This window comes from Pelodiscus sinensis, chromosome 1, assembly GCF_052426305.1.
Source record: "Pelodiscus sinensis isolate ZL-2025 chromosome 1, ASM5242630v1, whole genome shotgun sequence".
Classification (NCBI taxonomy): Eukaryota; Metazoa; Chordata; order Testudines; family Trionychidae; genus Pelodiscus; species Pelodiscus sinensis.
In genome coordinates, this window is record NC_143052.1 from 110,890,180 (window position 1) to 110,905,691 (window position 15,512).

The 15,512-nt window shown below is 46.5% G+C and overlaps 1 protein-coding gene across 2 annotated transcripts in view; it reads right to left on the reverse strand.

Moving 5' to 3' along the window:
* CACNA2D4 (calcium voltage-gated channel auxiliary subunit alpha2delta 4) overlaps positions 1 to 15,512 on the reverse strand; it is a 152,643-nt gene that overhangs the window by 90,433 nt on the left and 46,698 nt on the right. For both annotated transcript variants that reach the window (XM_089769280.1, XM_075941238.2), the window contains exon 24: positions 10,289 to 10,369. In XM_089769280.1, coding sequence (XP_089625406.1) covers positions 10,289 to 10,369 — 81 coding nt within the window. The remainder of the gene's footprint in view (positions 1 to 10,288; positions 10,370 to 15,512) is intronic.

Sequence of the window (15,512 nt, forward strand, 5' to 3'; positions counted from 1 at the left end):
AGAGGTGAGTGCAAACTCCATTACAGGGCTATTACAGCAGAAGAGCTTAAGGCTGACTTAGGCCATGCAGCCCCAGGTGTGCTGGTGTGCACCACTGATCACGCTGACCAGTACTGCCTCATTGCTTCCTTATAATGTCCTACCAGTCTGTACCCATCTGCTGCCCGGAGACTGTCTTCATTATGACAATCTTGTGGACCACTGAGATGAAGGAGGGTCATTCATACAGCCCTCTTAGTAGCTTAGGTTGCCCATCGCTGTTCTAAAGGCTATTGAACCACTGCCCAGTGCACTGACATGCTACTTTCCCTGCTCCAAAGTTGACTGCCATGCAGGTGTGGAAGAGGGAGAAAGAGGCTTGAGGAGCTTCTGTAGGATTGGATGATGGGTAGGAGGGAGTGGCGTAGAGATGGAAGCACCAGACGTAGCAGCATCAGGTAATGGGCAGGCAGCGAGTTACCTTTTTTCTGCCCAAGATACCCAGGAATTTTACTGCTTTCTCTGCCAGTGGAGCACAATTCACCTGGCACACGAGGCTGTCTCCTATCCAGTTAACACCCCGTAAGCACAGAGAAATCAAGGGCTGTGTTGTCACACACTGTAGCTGAGAATCATGTTATCACAGGACAGGGAAGGGGCAAGCCTTTAGAATACAGCAGTAAGAGCTTATCTACACATGATTTTTGTATCCCTATAACCAGGGGCAGCCCTAGACTAGCTGCCAGCAACTGGCGTCCTAGGCAAACCATGCAATCGGTGCCCCCACCTTCAAACCCCTCAATGATATTGCGCCACCATTTGGCACCCCATTTAACTTGGCGCCCTAGGTGACCGCCTAGTTTGCTTATATGGATGGTCTGCCCCGCCTATAACAATGTCAGTTTCTGAACCAATACAGTTGAAGTGGTGCATCTCATGTGGATGCAGCTGTTTCGGTAGAAAGGTGCTTATGGCAATATCACTTATTCCTATACATTAAAGTGTCTTTGGCTACGTCTAGACTAGCATGATTTTCCAGAAATGCTTTTAACGGAAAAGCTTTCCGTTAAAAGCATTTTCAGAACAGAGCATCTAGATTGGCATGGACGCTTTTCCGCAAAAGCACTTTTTGCGGAAAAGCATCTGTGGCCAATCTAGACGCGCTTTTCCGCAAAAAAGCCCCGATCGCCATTTTCACGATCGGGGCTTTTTTGCGGAAAACAAATCTGAGCTGTCTACACTGGCCCTTTTGTGCAAAAGCTTTTGCGCAAAAGGGACTTTTGCCCGAACGGGAGCAGCATAGTATTTCCACAAGAAGCACTGATTTCTTACAGTAGGAAGTCAGTGCTTTTGCGGAAATTCAAGCGGCCAGTGTAGACAGCTGGCAAGTTTTTCCGGAAAAGTGGCTGATTTTCCGGAAAAGCTGGCCAGTCTAGACACAGGCTTTGTGTCAGTATAACTGCATCCACACCAAGTGGTTGTATTGCTTTAATAATACTGGGTTCTAAACCAACATCACTAGAGTGGTACAAAACCTGGTTGTAGACCAACCCTACATGATGCCGCAGCAACAGAATGGCTGGTAAAGCCACCTGCACCTCATCTCCCTGCCAACAGGTAATAGCTCGAGTGAGGCTCAAGAGAGACTTTAAATTGGCGAGCAACTGCTTTTTCTAATGAAAGGCTTCCCAAAGGAGTCTTTATGAGCAAAGCGAGATTTCAACTGGTGGCCTAGAGGTGGAAGATTCTGCATCCCACTACCAATTTCCCAGACTAGTCAGCTTCACACACCTTTTGAAAATCTTACTAAGCTCTTTGGAAAATCTGGCTCCCAAGGGTGAGTGCTGTGCTCTTCATCTCTCTGAGCCTCAGGTTGCCTTCTGTAAAATGGGGAGAATAATCCTTCCTTGTCCCACTGTTTGGTTGCCTTCTCTATATAGATTGTGAGTACTTGGAGGGCAGGGACTTTTCTCTTATTGTGTTTATGTGCAGGCCCAGTGTTGGTTGGGGTCTGGAGGCACAAGAGTCATAAAAATAGGGGCTGGAGCTAGCATCAGCTGACGGTAGGGAGCTGGGGCGAGTCCTCCAATGGCTTAATGGCTAAGGCATGAGCCTCTGGGGTTGTGGGTTTGAGTCCCAGCCCATCCTCCATGTCAGCCCTGGAGCAAATGTTAAAGGTTGATAACTTTGAATTTAAACAGAGGGGAAGATTATAGGATGAACAAAATATACCCTGAACTGCTGAATCCCTCTTTTAATGCCCTGTCAGTTCTGCTGGGCATCTAAATCCAGGACTTCCCTTTGTGACCCCAGGCTTTTGAGCTCTCAGCTTGGCTTCCATCCTGGACCCAAGGCAACAGCAGCAAGGAGCTCTTGAAAAAGAGCCCATATTTGCTCATGCTCTGAATGGAGATCAGATGCCAGCCAAACTACGCATTCAAGGAGAAGGTCACGCAGCGAAAAAGACTGTCACAGGCAGCCCAAAGAGACAGCTAAACTCCTGTTCCGCCTCCAGCAGTTGCACTGGGACTCTAAATCACTAAAGGAATATGTCAGCAGCTGCAATGTGACTGCAGTGGCTTCCCCCTGAGAAGGATAAAGCCCCAGGTTATTTACTCACGTGGGAGAACAGTTGATGCAAAGTTACTTAAAGCAGGGTTAGGGAAAGCTCAATTACAATGTTTTATTTCTAGTGAAGTGAGTGCTAGAGAAAGGACTGATATCCTCGGAGACTACCTCCCTTCTTATTAATTATAATTAATATTCTAGCCCTTAGTTAACATTTGCACAATGCTTTGAAACCACAAAGTGCAATATATCTGATAGGTATTTTTAATTCACAAAAACAAATGCAGCATAGGCAGTAGCAGTATAAGCTTCTCTCACACTGTTTCCTGCCTATGACTGATGCTGCATCCTGGCCAGTTTCAAAGGGCCCTAAATTGGCCAGAACTGGCCACTTGGGAATACCTTTTGGAGTTGGGTGAGACCTCTGGGAGCCTAGAGCCAGAAAATAGTTCTATGTGGCTCCCCCTCACAGCACCTGGTGTAGGGGTATGGCCAAGAGCAGCAGAGAATGCATTATACTCTCTCTATTCTGACCATAGAGGACCAATGGAGTATAGCACAATTTAGAGCAGCCCCAGGGTTGCTCTCACTTACATATCTATAATCCAAGAGCTGAAAAGAAGGTGTACAGTCATCTTTGTCCCCATCCCTCTCAGTTCCTGCATCAATCTCAGTTTGACTAATGTGGCTTCACCCTGATCTGGAAGCAGGACCTCTAGGTGTGAGAGGGGAGTTCAGTCTCTAGTTCTGTCCTGGGCTTTATTATTGACCTGAGCTAAAAACATGGAAGAGTAAGGCTTTCATATCTCATGACCAGTCCCTCCAGTTCCTCAGTATCTTGCTCCTAATTATAATTTGCAGTCAGAATCCAGATTTACGGCACCTGGTTTGTTTGACTTTGATGGTTTGCCTTGCACAGCACTGAAGCTGCTGAGTGAAATGCAGCTGCCAGAACAAAGGGCACACACCTCTTCATATATTTGGCACTGCCCACAGAAAGAGCTGCTGTGAGTGCTTGCTCCTTGCAAGCACTGTTAGATTTGGAAATTATTACTGCACGTGTTATGGATATTTTGGAGTGTATTGGAATCTCCCCAAGCATCACTAAGTCAAGCATATGACAATTACCGCCACTGGCCAGATAGGAAGTCATTTCACATATGACTCTTTTTAAAATGGCATTACAAAAAACACCCCTCCAAGCCTCTGTTTACATCACTCTGACATAACTTGTCCAATAACAAATCCAATGCATTATAGGCTATACTGGGAACAGAGCAAATCCAGAATGGTAAGAATGAAAGACATTATATACATGGATTCCTAAAGTGTGTTGCAAATGTAGGTTCCAGCCCAACAATTGGATCCCTACAGGCAGACCCATATACCTGTGCTGAAGTCAGTGGAGCCATGCAGGAGTGGATCTAGTTGCAGGCTTTGGCACCTGTGTAGAAAAATTACTTTGCACATCACTGGTATGCTGCCACCTCTCAGGTAAAATAGGGCAATTCTTAAACAGAGTGCTATAAAACAGGGAGAGAAGAATAACAGAGCCAATGGGAAGTGTTGAGGGGATTTAAGTACGTAGGAAATAATTATCCATTTGGAATTGGCCATGTCTTTCAAACACTTCTACCCATGACAAGAATCATGGTATCTCTGAGGAATACAAGTGATCAAGATATTATTTTTATGTCTCAGTTGAAAACATCATAATCCAGAGGCTTAAAGGTATTTAGGCTCCTAAACTCCTCATATTAAAGCCATTCTATGTCTTTGTTCATCTTAGTTGCCATCTCTGAAAGTTTGTGAGTTCCACTATATCTTCTTTTTGAAATGGGGTGACCAGAATCAAAGTGATTTCAAGGTCCCTTTCTTGAGCAGTAACAGCTAATTTAGAACATGCACATCATTGTATACAGGCAGTCCCCGGGTTACGTACAAGATAGGGACTGTAGGTTTGTTCTTAAGTTGAATCTGTATGTAAGTCGGAACTGGCGTCAGCCGCTGCTGAAACTGATCAGTTTCAACCGCGGCTGAATCTGGACGCCAGTTCTGACTTACATACAGATTCAACTTAAGAAACCCAGGCGTCCCCAAGTCAGCTGCTGCTGAAACTGATCAGCGGCTGATTCCAGGAAGCCTGGGGCAGAGCAACTCTGCCTTGGGCTTCCTGTAGTCAGCCGCTGGTCAGTTTCAGCAGCGGCTGACTTGGGGACGCCTGGGGCAGAGCAGCTGGGGTGCTGCTGGGTTACTCCAGTAGCGCGGCTCCTCAGCACTACTGGAGCAACCCAGCAGCACCTCAGATGCTCTGCCCCAGGCGTCCTGATTCAGCCACTGCTGAAACTGACCAGCAGCGGCTGAATCAGGACGCCTGGGGCAGAGCAGCTGGAGTGCTGCCGGGTTGGTCCGGAGTGGCGCTGCGGGACCAACCCGGCAGCCCCCAGCTGCTCTACCCCAGGGGTAGGCAAGAAAAGCCTGGTCTTCTGGGGGGGGGGGCACTAGTTGCACCCCCCCCCCCCCCAGCAGACCAGGGAGACGGGGGTGGCGGGACCGCCCAAGTCCTCCATGGCTTTGCTCCGTCTCCCTGGTCTGCTGACCTGGGAGACACGGAGCAAAGTTGCAGAGCACGCAGGCAGCGGGACAGTCCAGGCGCGCCGCGGCTGTCCCACTGCTGGTGTGCTCCAAGGCTTTGCTCCCTGTCTCCCTGCAGACCTGGGAGACGGGGAGCAAAGCTGCGGAGCACGCCCGCAGGGGGACAGCTCAAGTGTGCCCGGGCTGTCCCGCTGCAGGCGTGCTCCAAGGTTTTGCTCCCCGTCTCCCTGCAGACCAGGGAGACGGGGAGCAGCTTTTCTCGCCCCGGAGGACGGGGGCGGCGGACCGTGGCACATCTGGGCGTCCCGCCGCTCCTGTCCTCCGGGGCGAGAAAAGCCCCATTCGTAACTGCGGATCCGATGTAAGTCGGATCCACGTAACTCGGGGACTGCCTGTATATTTTTTCTAATGTGCATTACTTTGCATTTATCACTGTTGAATTTCATCTGCCATTTTGTTGTGAGTCACCCAATTTTCTGAGATTCCTGGGTTACTCTTCAGAGCCAGCTTTGGACTTAACTGTCTTGAATAATTATGTATCTTTAGCAAACTTTTGCCCATAGAACATGCCCATTTCACTGTTCACTCCCTTTTCCAAACTATTGGTATGTTCAACAGCAGAGGTCTCAGTACAGATCCATGGGGGACTCCACAGCTTACCTTTCTTGACTGAAAGTTCACCATTTATTCTTCCTCGTTGTTTCCTACTTTTAACCAGCTCTTGACTTATGAGAGGACCTTCTCGCTTATCCCATTTCTTCCTTGAGTGCTCCTTTAACATCTTGGTCATCTAGTGAGCCCACTGCCTGTTTGGCAGAATTGCTGCTTTTTATGCACTTAAAATAACTCTAATAATAATCCTATTTATTTTTACATCATTATCAAGTTGCTTCTCAAATGCTTTCTTCAGCAACATTGTTATATTTAAGCTGTCAGAGTTTGCGCTCGGTCATATTATCCTTATTAGGGTTTGACTTCCAATTTTTAAAAGATGCCTTTTTGCATCAATGGTGGCATTCTTTTGGTACTTTATTGCCTTTCCTGATTTGGGTATTATTTTTATTCAAACATGGAATTTCTATCCATAGAGACTCTATGGTATAGTTTGCTTTATTTAAAATTTTTACCATACAGGGCGTCACCACTATAAGTCGCTCCGATATACATCCATTCCACACTAAAGTCATTTACGTTTGTAGGAACTGATGTGTTGTAAGTCCTCCCATTCCCCACTATAAGTCATGCAAAACACTCCCCTCAATTTGCTTAAATGGAAGTCAGCTGCGGGAAAAAAATTCCCCACTTTAAGTTGTTTTGCTATAAGTCCAAGTTTTTTGGAACGCATCTTGGACTTATAGCGAGGATGGCTTGTATTTGGCTATATATGCTTTCTTTTACATATAATGCTACTCTCCTACCAAAGCAACATATGCAGTCATTCCTAAATATTTTATACCCTGGTATTACTGTGAACCACTGAAATTGAAGGGAAAATAAACCCTTTCAGAGTGTTATTGTCATTGAGGAACAAACGATTTCTCAGAGGAGTGATGATATAATATGGATTCTTCCACTGCTAAACCACCATTTCAAATCCAATCTAGGTCATAAGTAATCTTAAAATTATTACCAACCCAAGGCTGTTCAGAGACTGCTGTTGACTAAGGGCTGTTCTGGCTGGGCCAGGTCCCCCATCTGCAGGATCCCACATAATCGGTTAACTGGTCAAATGCAACATTTAATGAGTTAACTGATTTAAGCAGGCTTTTACATCCCTAGTTAATAGGTGGCAGGTTTATTATGAATAAATAACACACAATACAAAACTAATCTATGGAACTCATTGCCATGAGTTGTTCTAATGGCCCAATGTATAACCAAAGAGATCTAGGTAGGTCCAAAAAGAACTAGATAGGTTCATAGAGAATTGGTCCATCCATGACTGCTAGTGAAGGTGGTAAGCGACATAACCTAATGCTCTATGCGACCCTAAATTCTGACAGCTGGAAGCAAGGAGGGCAAGACAGGATGGATCTTTTCAAGATTGCCATGTTCTAAATACTCCCCCTGAAATTTGGGGACTGGCCACTGTCAAAAGCCAGGATCCTGAGGTAGGTAGATCATTGGTAGGGCACAGTATTGTTGCTTTTGTGTTCTTAGCTTCAATAATTATATTAAAAATCTGAAAACTTTGAAGGACAGACTGTCAAGAGGTGTAAATAGTCAAAGCTCTTTTAACTTCAATGGAACCATGATAATTTACACCACCTGCCCTTTGCAGTCTTCACCCAGTATGGACACAAGCAACCTTGTTTGTGATCGTGATCTTCTTACCCAGTACCACTACTTAATGCCAATGCAATCAGGACATTATAATTTTTACCACCCACATCACCTCACCCTGATCATGAGGAGATGCAGAGTCTCTTACAGATTTTAAAGGCAACCTATCCACCTAAAAAAAGAAGGAGAAGACTGACGGACAGTGAAAATAATCATTTGACCTAGAAGCTACATCTAGCGTGCCGTCTAGTCCAACTTCCTGAATTATACCATCTTTGATTTAATTATTCTTAAACACTCTTTGGTCGATGGCTGTCAACCCCTGGCTGTAACCAGACTGTCTCTAGTTACAGTGACTCTATAACCTGTTCTGGCAACTTGTTCTGTTACTGAAGTTATAAAATTCCCCCTAACATTTCAACTATTTTTTCCTATTTTATCTTAAGCACAACAGAAACTGCCAATTGCCGCCTTACGTTATCTCTGCAGTTTTTGCTGGAGGTGGGATGTACTGTAAATTGTTTAGAATTGCTCTGATTTGTTAAACAGCTTCTCCATTTTCACCCCAGTGGTAAATACCGGATAACTGCAGAATTTATATAGAAATGTGGGATCTTTTGGAATGAAGAGCAGGTGACCCTACCAGCATCCTAAAGTCAGAGGACAAAGAGCTCATTGGTATCGGACAGTGAGTTTCAGCTGATAGACAAGTTGAATATACCCCAGTGCACTAATGTCATAACCTGTATCTAAAAAGTATCATGTATGATATCAATACAAAGCTAATATCATACTGATCATTAATATTATTATGTGGTGCATGTATGGAGGAAAATTTAAAGTCAAACATATTGGGAATTATTCTCTTAAAATGTGTCTGTCAGGCAGGGCTAAAGTTATCCCACTCTAGAATAAGAGATTGCAGTTCTGTCACAGAGAGGTATTTCCAGACAACAGGAATGCAATATACATAGAGGCTGTGTCTAGACTGGCCACTTTTTCTGGAAAAGCAGCCCCTTTTCCGGAAAAACTTGCCAGCTGTCTACACTGGCTGCTTCAATTTCCGGAAGAGCACTGACAATCTCATGTAAGATCGTCAGTGATTTTCCGGAAATACCATGCTGCTCCTGTTCAGGCAAAAGTCTTTTTCCGAAAGACTTTTGCGCAAAAGGGCCAGTGTAGACAGCACAGTACTGTTTTCCAGAAAAAAGCCCCGATTGCGAAAATGGCCTTTTTTGCGGAAAAGCGCGTCTAGATTGGCCACGGATGCCTTTCCGGGAAAAGTGCTTTTCCGGAAAAGCATCCTGCCAATCATGACGCGCTTTTCCGAAAATACTTTTAACGGAAAACTTTTCCATTAAAAGCATTTCCGGAAAATCATGCCAGTGTAGACGTAGCCAGAAGGTAGCATGGCGTGGACAAGGAAAGGAGACAACCTGTCAGCATTACAGAAGGGAGAGGAGAATGCAGAAAACAGATCAATTTCCAATTAACAAACATCAGTGAAAGGCGCTTCTCCAGGAGACTCCATGTTGCCCTTCTGAGAAACTGACTGAACATTACCTTGGTGGTAACTCAGAAAAATCCAGTTTAATGGTGCACTGGACTATAAAAAGAGGTGCAAAGAACCACAAGGTTCAGCTAAGACAGCAGAACCAACTACTCTAGATTTTCTGGGAGATGCTGACCACAGGAGTGGTTAGTCAACTTGCTGGAAAAGATAGACCGATAAGGAAACTACCTAGAATAAAGGCTGTTGCTTGTTCTGTTAAGTCCTAGCCTTTAGAAAACATTCTTATTTGCTTGTAACCGCTTCTAACTATCCTTTATATTGGAACTCACTGTTTTGTTAATAGACTTGTTTTACCTTGAATCTAAGCCAACCCAGTGCTGTGTTTGATTTAAAGTGAATGGTCACTCCAGTTAATGTTGCAAGCTGCTGGGGACTATACCTTTAAAGGAACAAACAAACCTTAATAATTTTCTCTGAATGGTCCAGGAGAGGGCTGAATATTGCAGAACACACGGTTTGGGGAAATTCAGGGTTGGGGAGGGGCATTGGGACCATCTTGCCAGATATAACTAAGACTGGGGGAAGCCAGAGTGTGGCAGCAGGATAACAAGCTGGTTGCTGGAAAGAGAGGGTTGCTTAACACACAGACACTCTGTGCACACTTGTCTGCTGGCTGGAGCATCCAGTCATGCAACTACATCAGAAGAGCACTTTCAGACACTCAGTATGTATTACAGAGCAGGCAATGACACAACCCGTCTCTGGTCTGGATGGCATCCTAGAAGAAGACCTGGTGTTCTATAAATGTGAGATCATTATCTTCCAATAATGCCCATGGAATTCAGTGAAACTCCTTCAGAGGGGGCCCAAGGCTCAGATTTACAGGGAACAGTAGGAATTTACAGAAGAGAATTTCGAAGTCAGCAGAATATCCACTTCACCATCTACGGTCAGTTTCCAGCTCTTCTGGTCCTGAAGGTACAGGCACATCTCATTCTTTTGAAACTCCGTGTAAGCACCACAAATATTCCATTGACCCCAAGGCAGCACAATGATCTCAAAGCTCCAAAACTACCCACTGTGCAAGCTTTCTGCTCTACAGTCAAAGACTACACCAATGCATAGAATCATAGATACCAGCAATGGAATTTGTCTTGTTAATTCACCGAGTCCCTCACCCTGCACCCAATGCAGAATTGAGCCTACTGCTTATGTTCGAGTGCTTTGTCCAGTCTAGTTTTTGATATCACAAGTCATCCCTCTCTTAGGAAGGTTTCCCCTGCAAGACATTGTACCCTCTTATTTAAAAAAAAAAAACAAACCAAACCCCTTGTTCTTGGCAGTTCCTACCTGCAGCAATAGCCGTCTTCCCATCCACGGAAACAGCAACAGATGTGCTCACTGTCACCACGTCTGGTTTGCTACCTCCCTCTGTCAAGACACAGATGTAGCAAACTCAGTTATTGTCCCTTTGTTTCCAGAGCTCTTTACTTTCCAGAGAAAAAAAACACTGGGATCACTGAAGTAGCCATCTCTGACACAGACTTTGTGCGTGAGGAGGTCACATGATAATGGTACACAAAAGATAGCCCAACACTGAAAAGCTAAACTCTAGTCGCATGTCTGCATCTCCCAGAATACGGAAACATCCTAAATGGTTGTTCAGAAGTTTTGGGTTCAGTTAGGCCTAAAAGAATATCACACAAGTAAGCCAGTCCTCTTTCCTCCTCGTTTTCTGGGTGCCTCAGCGCTCATTACACCTCATACCACTGATGTCTCTCTGTGTGCACGTCCTCTACACTGTCTTCTACTGAGAAGGTATATGCCAGCTACCCAGATTTCCCCAGAATGCACTGATACACACACAAAGTTGGGCAGTGTCACATGAGCAAATGGACACACATGCTTCAGCAATTATTGTGAGGCATAAAAGCAAACACAATTCTAATCTTGGACTAGATTGTGCCATTTATAGAACAGCTCTGCATAAAGGACCTTGTGGGCCATGTACCCTGTCCCATGAGGGGCACAGGAGGGGTTGTAGTTCAGGTAGGCATAACCTCTCCCAGGGCTTCCTATGTGCACGGAAGACAGAGCTAGTTGCTTCTGTGGATGCATCAGCCCTACTCGGAGGAAGAATTTCTACCCCAAACCTCCTTAGCCAAGAAAAGACCATCACAGTCTGGCTCCGTGAGGGCTGTGGATACACTGGATACAAAAGCCATGATTGCCCATGTCGTCTGATGGGAACTGCACTTTAGGCACTGTGCCATTTTCTAAATTGAACTCAATCGTTTGAGTCTGTGATTGTCCTAGGGACGGGTTGCGGTTGTGTAGGGTTTATGATTATATTGCATTTGCGCGAAACAAAAAAACAGGGCCTGTGGTTTCTTTTTTACACAGTTACCAGGGACATTTTGAAGGTCAGTATTTCTGAGCATATTTATTCTGCCACTCATTCCTTTGCAACATATCGTAGAGTTCAGTGCTTTGCCCCAGCAGATGGATTAGGTCCTTTTTACTTCCCCATAGTCCCAGCATTTGTCATTTTCTTACGTCTGCCATCATCATTCTGGTCGGTGTTTGATGCGTCCTGAGCATGACTTTGTGTTTTAGCCCTGGGGTGTGAGCGGATTTTTTTGACTGAAGTCAGACCGACTTACACAAGGGCACAGCACACATCTAGAGAAGCACTTGCAAAACACAAGGCCTTCCCTGCCAGATGATGTTCATATACTTTGAGCCTGATCCTGCCCTCCTTGTGAACCCAAAACTCTCTGTGACGCCTGTGGAGGGAAAGGGGGAGATTCAGTTAGACAACAAATGAAGGATCAAACTTTCTGGAGGGAGGTCATGTGAGGTTCCTGGTCCTCCGGGTCATACACGTAGATACAGGAAGCATGATCTTATGGTGAAGGCATTAGATTGGGGACTCATGAGATCTGTGTTCCACTCCCAGTTCTGGTACAGACTTAATATGTAACCTTTGGGCAAATGACAATCTCTCTGTGCTTACAATTGCTCATCTGTAAAAAAGGGGAATATAATTAAGGGTCTACCAGATTTGCAGGTCTGAATATCACATCACAGACCACGGAATCCCTTGAAGCCTGGTCTCTAGCTACTCAGCTCCAAAGGCACAGAGTCCAGCAACACAGATGTAAGGATGACAATACTGTACTATTCCTGAAATTAGCTATTTATGCTGTGAGCCACCCGTGAAAAATGTGTGATTTCTCTGTGATTTCATATGACCCCTAAGGAAGCTGTTCTTCCTTCCTCCCCCACTCTTTGTCTTGTCTATTTAGAACATGTTTTTTGGGGGGCAGGGAATGTCTTTACCCATGTGTCAGTGCTTTGGACAGTGGGGCCCTGAGCTTGGTTGTGGCTAAGAGATACCATCAACTAAACAATCATAAGCTTTTACAAAGTCCTTATCAAGGCTACGCTACCTTTGGCATCAGGTAGGTTATAGGTGAACAAGGACCGTTTGCAGGATCTGTCTCAAAGTGACTAGCAACTAGAGATGTAAAAAACTGTGTAATTCGGTAACTGCGTAACTGCTAAAAATCTGATTGGTTACACAGTTCCATGTGCTGGGGGCTCTGCAGTATAAAGCTTAGCTTTATACTCCAGGGCCTGCAGGGAAGTCTCCTCCCTGGGAGCAGAGTGCTTCGCTGCCCTGCCACAGTGAAGCCACCTCCCCAGGAGATGGCTGAGTTTAACCAACACCATTAACTGATAAGCATAAGCTTATTGCTAAACTGTTAATCGGTTAAACTTTAAGGGTACGTCTACACTACAACGTTAGTTTGAACTAACTTAGTTCGAATTAGTTAATTCGAACTAAGCTAATTCGAACTAACGCATCCAGACTAAAAAACTAGTTCGAATTAGCGTTTTGCTAATTCGAACTAGCATGTCCACATTAAGTGGACCCTGAACCGGGGTTAAGGATGGCCGGAAGCAGTGCCGGCAGGGCATCAGAGGAGGACTTAGAGCGTGGAGATGCTGTCTCAGGCTAGCCGAGGGCTGTGCTTAAAAGGTCCCGACCCCCACCCCGGACAGACAGTAATCAGGGGTGCCCCGCTTGCAAAGCAGTCCTGGCTTGGAGTGCCTGGACTACCCACACTGGGCACATCACAGCACTCGGCCATCAACCCGGCTGCACTTGCCGCAGGCTGTCATCTGGGGAGAGGGGGTAATTGGGAGGCTGCAGGAGAGCTTCCACCCCCAGAAGCCCGCAGAGCCAGCCCAGTCCTCCCCATCGGGGGCTCGTGCCCCATTCCTCCCTCACCTCCTTCCACTTACCCTTCCCTAGCCCCTCTTCTTGATGTACAAAATAAAGATAACATGTCTTCCAAAATGGAATCTGTCTTTATTGAACAAAACTGGGGGAGACTGGGAAAAGGAGGTGGGAGAGAGGCTGGGAGAGGGGAGGGCAACTAAAATGATCAGGGGTTGGGAACAGGTCCCATATGAAGAGAGGCTAAAGAGACTGGGACTTTTCAGCTTAGAAAAGAGGAGACGGAGAGGGGACAGGATAGAGGTCTCTAAAAGCAGGAGTTGGGTGGAGAAGGTGTATACAGAAAAGTTCTTCATTAGTTCCCATAAAGAAGGACTAGAGGACACCAAAGGAAAGGAATGGGTAGCAGGCTTCAAACTAGTAACAGAAAGTTGTTCTTCACAAAGCAAAGAGTCAACCTGTGGAACTCCTTGCTGCAGGAGGCTGTGAAGGCTAGAACTAGAACAGAGTTTAAAGAGAAGTGAGATAAAGTGATGGAGGTTGGGTCCATGGAGTAGTATTAGCCAGGGGGTAGGAGTGGTGTCCCTGCCCAAGGTTTGTGGAAGGCTGGAGAGGGATGGCACGAGACAAATGGCTTGGTCACTGTCTTCAGTCCATCCCCTCCAGGGTACCTAGTGTTGGCCGCTGTTGGCAGACAGGCTACTGGGCTAGATGGACCTTTGGTCTGACCCAGGACGGCCATTGTAAGCTCAGGGCTCAGGGTCGGGGGTCTCAGTGGACCCCCTTGATTCTCTTGCACACCTGCTCCTGGGTGGCCAGGCTGGCAGCTCTCCTGCCCTAGCCGGCCACTTTCCTGTGCTTAGTGCGGAGATCGTGGACGAGGTCCACGATGTCTGCACTAGCCCAGGCGGGAGCCGCCAGCCTGGTCCCGGGAAGAGGGGGAGGGCTGGGGGGCATCGGGTGGGTGGCTCGATCCATGCCAGGTGCAGGGTCGGCTGGCTGGGTGCTGGCAGGCTTGCACCTGGCACGGGCACCGTAGCCAACCCGTGCCCCTTTAAGGGCTCCGGGGCCGGGAGGGGGGCAGACGAGTTTCCAGAGTGGCCACCAGGGAAAACTGGGGAGGGCTAGCCTCCCACTAGTTCAAATTAAGGGGCTACACCCCTTAATTCAAACTAGCTAGTTCGAACTAGGCTTAATCCTCGTAAAATGAGGTTTTCCTAGTTCGAACTAAGCGCTCCGCTAGTTCGATTTAAATTCGAACTAGCGGAGCGCTAGTGTAGCGCCTATTAAAGTTAATTCGAACTAACGTCTGTTAGTTCGAATTAACTTTGTAGTGTAGACATACCCTAACATCCCTACTAGCAACTGATACCTGGTCCCAAGAGTTACTGTGCATAGTGGATGAAGGTGCGTGCTGCTCTCATATTAGATGCTGCAGGGATTTCCATGTGGGGTGCCAATGCCTGGCTCTTAAAGCTTTGTTCTCTTGCAAAAAGCAATGCAAATTGCATGTAGTCTGGCACATGATGCCTCCTGCCACGACTGCTACCTTTGCCCTTCACTCTGGTGTTTATCCTTTCAGTGAGGCGTCTACTTTGGTGCAGGGAGGAGGCGAGAACATAGATGGAAGGTTTAATGTTCTCTCTTCCCCTCCCTTTATACCCTGGTTTATCTTCTGGATCCCATCCTCATTTTCTTCTCCATGCTGCTCACTTCCCCACCCACCTACCCTCCCACCACAATGCTACAAAAAGCTCTTGCAGAGAAAGCGCTGCACTCTGTGACAATGCCTGAGCGCGGCGGGTTGGGGAAGAGCACAGAGGGGATTTCTGCCTCTGTTGTACGAGTGTCACATAGTACTTTGTTCTGATTTTTCTTCCCGGGTTCTCCTGTCCTCCTCTGCCCTTGCAGAGGTCCCTGCAGGTTCTGGAGATCTCACAGGGGCAATCACATACTGGGAACAGACACAACAAAGCTGCAAGTCAGCTGTCACGTGGGCTCCTCACTCACATTACACAGTCAGCAGGAGATTCAGCATGTTTGGTGGGGACCACTGAAATACTTTGGATGAGGGGAATGAAATTCCCCTACCTCCTGTGAAAAGTTCATTTTCCCACTTGCGAAAAATTTTGTGGAAAACAAAGAAAAGCGACTCCTGGAGAAAATTTGCTTCATCCCACCTGTCCCTCTGCTTGTGTCCTACCTGACTGTCATTCAAATCATTCCAGCCAAGTCTACCTGCCTTTCCTCCCCTTCGCCACACATTTCTCCCCCCGCCCCCCACTGCCACTATATCCCCTGACTTGATTCCGTGTCTTCCCCTGCCCA